At 36.7% G+C, this 9,932-nt stretch overlaps 1 protein-coding gene across 1 annotated transcript; it reads left to right on the forward strand.

Annotated features, from left to right (window-relative positions):
* Positions 1–1,198: 1,198 nt before the first annotated feature.
* Positions 1,199–8,741, forward strand: AlaRS (alanine--tRNA ligase, cytoplasmic). Its single transcript, XM_028185106.2, has 2 exons — positions 1,199–1,352; positions 5,746–8,741. Exon 2 carries the CDS (start codon positions 5,755–5,757, stop codon positions 8,656–8,658), a length of 2,904 nt encoding a protein of 967 aa, XP_028040907.2. The 5' UTR covers positions 1,199–1,352; positions 5,746–5,754; the 3' UTR covers positions 8,659–8,741.
* The last annotated feature ends 1,191 nt before the right edge of the window (positions 8,742–9,932 follow it).

The following is a 9,932-nucleotide window of genomic DNA, read 5'->3' on the forward strand; positions in this document are numbered from 1 at the left end:
TCGAAGGGTGGGGTAGCCGTTGTAACTATACTGAGACCTTACAACTTATATCTCAAGGTGGGTGGCGCATTTACGTTGTAGATGTCTATAGGCTCCAGTAACCACTTAACACCAGGTGGGCTGTGAGCTCGTCCACCCATCTAAGCAATAAAAAAAGCAGGATTCGGCGTATGATCACTGAAGCAGTTTTTGTTATCTTTTTTCAAATTTTAAACTTTAAATGGCTCTCATGTAAAGTCGCAAAAATGTCGCTTAAACTAAGCAGCATTTCAATCCCTGATAACTTTCTACTTTCTACTTTTTTATTTGCTGACACCTTATTTAAATACTCAGGTCACTGCCATAAGTAAGACTAATGTATTGACTCCTAATACTTATGTTGAAATCGGTAAAAAGGCTTAGGCTGTAGAAGTTGTAAAGAATTAGACACACAAATATACCAGAAAAACGTTACCCCACAACATTAATAAAAAAAAGTTTTTATTTCCTACTGAACTGTACCGTAGGTACATACGGTATTATTTTTTTAACTACATACCTACTCTGTAATGTAGGGTGAAATGAAAATCACAGAGAACTTTTCGGCCGGAACGCGAGGAGTGAACTTGTGTGATTTGTTTTATTTTTGTTTATTTAGTTTCTTCTGGTTTAAATGTGTAATAACGGTGGTTTTTGATTGACTTCCACGGTGAAGGATTCGTGTAATAAAAATCAAACTCGCAAAATTATAATTTGCGTAATTACTGGTGGTAGGACCTCTTCTGAGTCCGCATGGATAGGTACCACCACCCGGCCTATTCCTGCCGTGAAGCAGTAATGCGTTTCAGTTTGAAGGGCGGGGCAGCCGTTGTAACTATGCTGAGACCTTAGAACTGATATCTCAATGTGGGTGGCGCATTTACATTGTAGATGTCTATGGCCTCCAGTAACCATTTAACACCACCCACGGCAGAAATAGGCAGGGTGGAGGTACCTACCCGCGTGGACTCGCAAGAGATTTTACCACAATTAAAAAATTGATTTTATGCCAGTTGATTAATGTCTCAAATTAATCGTCTTCGTTTCCTTTCATCTCATTTCATTTCACTCCATATTAACATTTTCCATAAAAATAAGAATATAAATTAAAATAAGACATGACCTAAAAATCTTAGTTACCAGGTCATAAAAACCCTTAAAAAAAATAGGTATGTAACGTGGTCGGTGAATGAAATTAGTATTGTCAAATGTCAATATCACATTTCAACTTTTTTATTTGTGAACACTGCGAATAACTATCGTTAATTTGTAAGTTGTTAGCTGCGATACAAACTTTTTATTTTCTGTAAGGATTTTTAGTGCTGATTTGAAAGGTAAATAATAGGTATAATTTGTGTTAAGTTCAGAATTATATTCTAACTCTAATTATCATCTGTAACTTTCACTCTTATTCAAGAGAACCATATGGAACTTGCAAACCCTAAAATTACATCAAGAAGTACTTCGGTAATTTAACCAAAATAAAGGTGTTTCAATATGAACTTAATATTAGATAATAATGCAGTCACGATTCAAATAAAATCTTAATTTATAATAACTATACAATTTATCACTATTTTTCATACTTATAACATATGTATGAAAAATATATAATAATATTAAGTAATAATTTCAAGCTGTGTGAAAGTTCTCAAAATATAGCTGCTTCAAATTGCACATTCAAACATTTTCAATATGAGGATTAGTTTTGTCTTTATGAAAAGAATCATTGATTTGGAGATATTATATTCCAAATTAATTGATTCTTCAGTGCTCTTTCTCTACATATACATACATATATTTTAAATGTATAAGCAAAATACTTGAAATTTCTTAAAAGTGGCAAGTAAAAGTAACCACATGTAAGTAACATATGGTCAGTTGGATAGTTGAAACAGACACAATGCAAATGACATAATAAATAAGTAATTTCAGTTAAATACTCAAAATAATCTTGGATATCTTGGATATGGATTGGAAATAGTCTTGCATGGGTTACAGCTGCTGTCTCTGGGCAATGCTTCCCAATACCTGCAACTTTAACAGTCTATTTTGGATAGTTGATAAACTTGATATCAAACATTGTTTGGTTTGAAGTCTGTTTTTTCTTTAGTTATCTTTATAGACTTTATGTTCCATGGTGCTCCAATTACAATCCTTTATACAATTATTTATTTGTTTACTTAAAGGAATTTCAATGATCATAATAATATTATGATATTAACATGTGTAATGAACACTGTTTTTTTTTATTGCTTAGATGTGTGGACGAGCTCTCAGCCCACCTGATGTTAAGTGGTTACTGGAGCCCATAGACATCCACAACGCAAATGCGCCATCCACCCTGAGATACAAGTCCTAAGGTCTCAAGTTTAGTTACAACGGCTGCCCCACCCTTCAAACTGAAACGCATTATTACTGTTACGCATGTTAGGACATTTGATAAAATAAGTAGTAAGTAAATTACTAGTTTTATTGTTTATGATTTATTATCATTTACTAGCTGACCCAGCAGACTTCGTAGTTCCTCAATCGATAAATAAAAGACCTAAACTTTTGTGTAAAATAAACTTAAAACAAACAAAAGGAATCTGTCCGACGGGGGATACATTAAAGGAACAACAAAATTATTATTTATTTATTTAAATCTGAGCATTTTATATATTTTTATATTTATCTACCTTTTAAACCTTCTCTGGACTTCAACAAATAATTCAAGACCAAAATTAGCCAAATCGGTCCAGCCGTTCTTGAGTTTTAGCGAGACTAACGAACAACATAGAAGAAGAAGATAAATGGATAGCTAAATTAATCTACTATATAAAATTCTCGTGTCACGGTGTGCGTGATTGAACTCCTCCGAAACGGCTCGACCGATTTTCGTGAATCTTAGCGTGCATATCGGCCAGGGTGGAGAATCGGACAACATCTATTTTTCATCCCCCTAAATGTTAAGGGTCCACCCCTAAATTTTATGTTTTTATTTTTTTATGATACAGCATACAAAAATACATACAACCCTAAATTTTCACCCCTCTACGATCAACTTTTATTTATTATTTGTTAATTAAAACATTTAATTTTTTTGGCAAGATTTTCATTTTTAATTTTATTTTGTCATGAATTAAAATAAAAAACCTGATGTTACTCTCAATTTTTCATCCCTCTTTGATCAACCCCTATTTTTAATTTGTTAATTATAAACTTAAATTTTTTGGCAAGAATTTTTTTATTTTTATTTTGTTATGACATAAAATAAAAAAAATCATATTACTCTCAATTTTCACTCTTATACGATCAACCCCTATTTTTCCATCCCAATTAATTTTTTTTTTATTCTGTGCACAGATCCGCAATAAGGTTGCAAGATGGCAATCAAATATTATAATTGTAGTAAGATAAATTCTTATTCAGAGTTTATAATTTCAAGTTTCTTTAATTATGATTTTTTTTTAATTCAATTTGATCTCCCGCCCTCGCCGGTCGACTACTGATCAACTATCAATCGATCAGTTATCCCCGCCAGGCAATGCCGTCTTTACCATAAGGGCACACGGGGCCCGTGCCCAGGGCCCCCATTCTCAGGGAGCCCCTAAGGACCGACAATTTCTCTCACACATTTATTCGGTTTCCGTTATCGTGATCGTAACCAAAAACCAGCAGCATTCTAATATCATTAATGACATATTATATCATACCGTATTTGATTACCTATAATAAATGGTAATACTCAGTAAAAAAATGTTATTATAATTCGCTTTTTTTACTTTCCAAAAGGGCCTCAAATTCTTGTGTGCCCAAGGGCCCCAGCCTAATTTAAGACGTCCCTGCCGCCAGGTGTCTCCACTCATCCAGCAAACATCACTTAGTAGGGATGAGGACGAAGCCAGTCTCCTGTCTTATTCACTATACATTTTTCAGCCATGTTTTTTGGTTTTAGTTGTGTATCAATCGTAGCTTGCCAGCTATGTTTTTTTGGTTTTATTTTTGTATCAATAGTATGTTCAGTAGGTCTGAGAATCGGCTACTATCTATTTTTCATACCCCTAAGTGATAAGGGTTGTCCACCCCAAACATTTTTTTTTTTGTTATAATGAGGTATTATGTGGTTGAACGAGGTTTTTTTCTACACTACAATTTCCCTAGAAATTTTATTTAAGGCAACACAATGTTTGCCGGGTCAGCTAGTATTTTATAATAATCGATTCAAAATATACAAGTTAAAGCTTTGATGTTTTGATCTGGGGCTCAGAATCAATTAAAACTATACTGAAATACTAATTAACATTAACTTTACTTATTTTAATTTAATCATCACTTTGCTTCACATAAAATATAAAACTAACTGTCTGTCTGTTACTCTTTTATACTCCTTTTGAATATGTCTACAATTTTCTAGTATATTTTAGAGTAGCTAGAACGAGAAAATTGAGAATGTTCTACATTCCTCTTGCCTTCATTCTCAGAACCATTAGAACACTTGATACAGGTGGAAGACTGAGGCATTGTTCTAGAATATTCGAGAAACATATAAAAAATATTTGAGAGATGGTCCAGTTATTTCCGGTTACATTGTAATTTATTTTTTATTTAGCTTCAAACTAGGCATCTTACTTTTATTAAATGACAATAACAAAACAAAAGAAAAGTAATATTCTGTATACATAATAATCTTGTTTGGAATTCTTCTTGCCCAAGACATTCCATTTTGTCATTTGTCTGCTAGGCAATCGCAATCACCAGCGGGGTATTCCGGAACACCAGCATCACTGCCTGGGGCAGCCTGTCTGGCTGCCGTACCGATAGACGTTGACCATCGCCTCGACGACCCGTCGGTCGGGAGTCCTAGGGGTAGCACCGCGTGTCTGGTATAGTTTTGACCGCGAAAACTCTTTGGGCCTGCGCTCTGCTCCCAACATCAGCAGATCGTGAAGTCCCACATACCCCGTGCGTCCCCTAGGCGCGGGGACCTCGTAGGAGGTTCGGCCTCCGGCCCGAAAAAAAAAGGTTCTCCCAGAACACGGTTGTTTCGGTCATTTCCAACACAGAGTCGCCTGTATAGAATTGAAAATGGAGTGCAACCGTTGTGACTGCGACGAGGACTCGGCGGATCATGCGATTGATACTTGGCACGGTCGTGTCCCCGTCACGCAGATTGGAATGAACTTGTCGCTGCTGATCGTCCTGGCTACGATACTCAGCAGCGACGAGTCCTGCATCTCGCAGAAGGAGAGGAGAAGGAGCGAAGGAGGCGGTGGAACGTGAAAGGAAATGCTATTCATTTTTGCATCAGTCCGTTGCAGCAGAGCTTCTCAGAGTACCCTGGAGGTAGCATCACATTCGAATGTCCCAGCCCGTGTAGGAATTCTCGAGTCCCTCGAGTTCTATCTCGAGCGGGGATTGGACGTTTGGGCGAGAGTACAGGGGAGTCGAACATACCCCGCGTGTGTCCTCAGCGCGAGCACCTCGTAGGAGGTTTGACCGCCAGCCTAAGAAATTTTAATCGCATAGTCGCTTTATTCAATACATGGGGCGTCTTATCTATTAGGCCAGGAAGATTTTAAATAAGCTTTTGATGTTGAAAAAGTTGCTGTTCTATATATAATTTTGTTTTCTCTGATCACTGATATTGATAGTTATTTTTATTGTGAGACGTAGTTAATATCCGCCATCACATGGAATGTATATTTTTTACCTTAAGTGTAATTGTTGAATTGCTTGTTACAGAAACTGAAAATGGATACTTCTATGACTGGCAATGAAATACGAAAGACCTTTATTGATTTTTTTATTAAAAAGGGTCATAAATATGTACATTCCTCGTCTACCATACCCTTAGATGATCCGACATTACTGTTTGCAAATGCAGGGATGAATCAATTTAAACCAATTTTCTTAGGTTCCGTAGATCCAAACTCTGATATGGCTCAGTATATTCGAGTAGTTAACACCCAAAAATGTATTAGAGCAGGTGGAAAACACAATGATTTGGATGACGTAGGAAAAGATGTATATCATCATACATTTTTTGAAATGATGGGAAACTGGTCATTTGGTGACTACTTTAAAAAAGAAATATGTGCTTGGGCTTGGGAACTATTAACTGATGTTTTTAAATTATCTAGAGAGAGATTGTATGTAACATATTTTGGAGGAGACCCTTCATCTGGTCTTGAACCTGATCTCGAATGCAAAAACATTTGGTTAAACTTGGGAGTCCCAGAGGCACACATTTTGCCTGGAAGCATGAAGGATAATTTTTGGGAAATGGGTGAAACAGGTCCTTGTGGCCCGTGTTCAGAACTACACTATGATCGAATCGGAGAACGAGAAGCTGCCCATCTTGTAAACATGGATGATCCAGACGTGTTGGAAATTTGGAATCTAGTGTTTATCCAATTCAATAGGGAAACAGATGGTTCCCTGAAATTATTACCAAAAAAACATATAGATTGTGGTTTAGGTCTTGAAAGGTTAGTATCTGTAATTCAAAACAAACGAGCTAATTATGATACTGATTTCTTCATGCCAATATTCAAAGCTATTGAAAACGCTACTGGTGTGAGACCATATTCTGGAAAAGTTGGGATTGATGATGTTGATGGAATAGACATGGCGTATCGTGTCTTGGCTGACCATGCTAGAACTCTAACAATTGCTTTATCAGATGGTGGTTGCCCTGATAACACAGGTAGAGGATACGTTCTTCGTAGAATTTTGAGAAGAGCTGTGCGATATGCGTCAGAAAAATTAAATGCCAAGCCTGGATTTTTTGGATCTTTGGTTTATACTGTAGTTGAATTACTAGGTGATGTTTTCCCAGAAATTAAAAAGGATCCAGATTCCATTGTGCATGTCATAAATGAAGAAGAAGTGCAATTTTTAAAAACCCTATTGCGAGGAAGGAATTTACTTTACAGAACAATAGAGAAGCTCAATAATTCGAAAACCTTACCTGGTGACGTGGCATGGCGTTTATATGATACTTACGGATTTCCTATTGATTTGACTCAATTAATGTGTGAAGAAAAGGGTCTTAATGTAGACATGGAAGGTTATGAAAAATCCAGAAAAGAATCTCAATTAGTTTCACAAGGAAAAACCGCAGGCCAGGAAGACTTGATAGCATTAGATGTACACGCTATTAGTCATCTACAGGATACTGGAATTCCTGCTACAGATGATTCTCCAAAATATAATTATTTACCATCATCTACTGACAAAGATGCACTCTATACATTTGCTCCGTGTACAGCAAAAATTGTCGCATTAAGGAAAAATAAGGAGTTTGTAAGTGAAATAAGTTCAGGACAGGAATGTGGTGTAATACTAGATCGCACTAGCTTTTATGCTGAACAAGGAGGCCAAATCTTCGATGAAGGTTATATGGTAAAAATTGATGACGAAACTGTTGAATTTACAGTAAAAAATGTTCAAGTAAAAGGAGGCTATGTTCTCCACGCAGGAAAGGTCGAGGGAATTTTAAAAGTAGGAGATACTCTATCCCTGCACATTGATACAGAAAGACGAAGACTTGTTATGAATAATCACACTGGAACCCATGTTCTTAATAACGTTCTAAGAAAAGTTCTTGGCAACGATTCAGATCAACGTGGATCGCTAGTAATGCCAGACAGGCTTCGATTTGATTTTACTAATAAAGGTCCCATGACAATAAAACAGATCAAAGATACGGAAAACGAAATAAAAGAAATCATTGCGAAAAATAAAACAGTATACGCAAACTACACAAGCTTGTCTGAAGCAAAAAAAATTAACGGACTGCGGGCAATGTTCGATGAACATTATCCTGATCCAGTTAGAGTCGTATCAGTAGGAGTACCCGTGGAAGACCTTATAAAAAATCCAGACGCTCCTACAGGATTCGAAACATCTGTTGAATTTTGTGGTGGATCCCACTTACACCGGACTAGCCATATTGGGGAATATGTCATTGTGAGTGAAGAAGGTATTGCAAAAGGAATCAGAAGAATTGTTGCAGTGACTGGACCAGAAGCGATAAAAGCTATCAACAAATTAAGTGTTCTTGAAAACGAGGTTAATAATGTTGCCAATTTTATAAAAGAACAAAATGAAAGTATTTCTCATAAAGAAGTATCTAAGAAAATAGTGGATCTGACGAACGAGATATCCCAAGCCCAAATATCATATTGGAAAAAAGATGAATTAAGAAATATGCTGAAGAACTTAAAAAAACAACTAGATGATAAAGAAAGAGCCGAAAAAGCTATAATTATTACTCAAGTCACAGAAAAAGCAAAAGAGCTATGTCTTGAACGCAAAGAATCAAAATATATTGTATCCGAATTAAAGGCGTTTGGAAATACCAAAGCTTTAGATGGTGCTTTAAAACAAGTGAAACAATTTATCCCAAACTCAGCTGCGATGTTCTTTTCTGTTGATAAAGACGCTAATAAGATTTATTGCTTGGCAGCTGTGCCCAAAAGTGATGTAGAAAAGGGATTGTTAGCTTCAGAATGGGTGCAATCCGTTGTAGACATTATAGGTGGCAAAGGTGGTGGCAAAGCTGAGTCAGCTCAAGCATCTGGGAACAATCCTAATAGTTTAAATGAAGCTATCCAAATTGCAAATGAATATGCTAAGTCTAAGTTAAATTAAATGAACGTACAACACGTGCATAAATATAATATATTATGTGAATATTGTTTTGTCAAAATATAAATAAACTGTGATTAAAATAACCCTTGTTTTAAATGACTCCGTCAAGTTGCTCAATGCAGTCAAAACATCATTCTTTAATTTTATGTATTTTAGTTTAAACGTTCGAATTGTGCCAAAATTTTTACCCCATGAGCTAAGTAAGCTAAGTCTCTTCGTAACAAAGTGAGACTATAAAACTTGCATAGGTTCCGTTATGATATATGCAAGTGTAGTGTTCGCTCACGCGGCACGGACCCACACAAACCCCCTCAGTCATCCAATCCCGTTTCTGCGGGATAATTCGGAGCACCGTGGTATGTGAGGAATGTAAATCTTCACGACTACCTCCAACTAGAATCGATGCGTAAGTATCTGAACACAGCTTTAGATCGTTTCTAAAAGACTGTGAGACAGGATAATAGTCTTGTCGTGGCCACCTCTAATTACTTAACCAGTCTCAAACTCGCCGTCGTCCTAAACATGTCTTATTGGATCCTCCAATTCCACTCTCGGTGCTTTTAGGCTCTCCAAGCACAGGTCACCCTTCTCGTCGAACTCGTCGAGTAGTAATCGAAAAGTTGGACGTGCAACTGAGTTATTCAGTGGGTCGCGTTTCCGATCCGATGGTAAATTTTGCGAAGCATTGCTCTTGCTAGGGCTAGTGTTAGCAACGCCTCCAGGTTTGAGCCCCGAGAGTTTACCTACACGTTAGGGTTACGCTGACATAGTCTCTCAAGGCTAGAAAAAAAATATACGCCAATGCCCATGTGCACCTTACAAATTCCAGGCGTCTTCATTCGTCCTCAGTTCTGTCATGCTGTATTCAACATTCTACGAAGTCTAACACTGCTATTTAGGCGTCCACCGTCTCACGCCGATGAAAAAGGCAGAGCATGGAAGGGTAATTTATGTGTTGGCTAGCTGGTCTACTAGCGACACCCGTTATCTTTGTCATCATCATAGATATATAATATATGTATGTACTTATTTTTTAGATCAATTTTAATTAAGTCGTGGTTATTTTTGCACCTATTATATATCGCTATTATGAGCAGACATTAAAATTTTCAATAGGATCTTGCGTTTTATTTGTGGTTGGTCTCGTTGTAAATACACACCAAAGAGCTCTGCTCCATTCATTAAGAGTTAATCAAATTGCAATGTAAGTAATTTTTAAGTGCTGCAGACAGGTAGACGAGCTCACAACGCTCCTCTTGTTAAGGAGTAACTAT

This window comes from Bombyx mandarina, chromosome 04 (genome assembly GCF_030267445.1).
Source record: "Bombyx mandarina strain Sakado chromosome 04, ASM3026744v2".
Taxonomy (NCBI): Eukaryota; Metazoa; Arthropoda; class Insecta; order Lepidoptera; family Bombycidae; genus Bombyx; species Bombyx mandarina.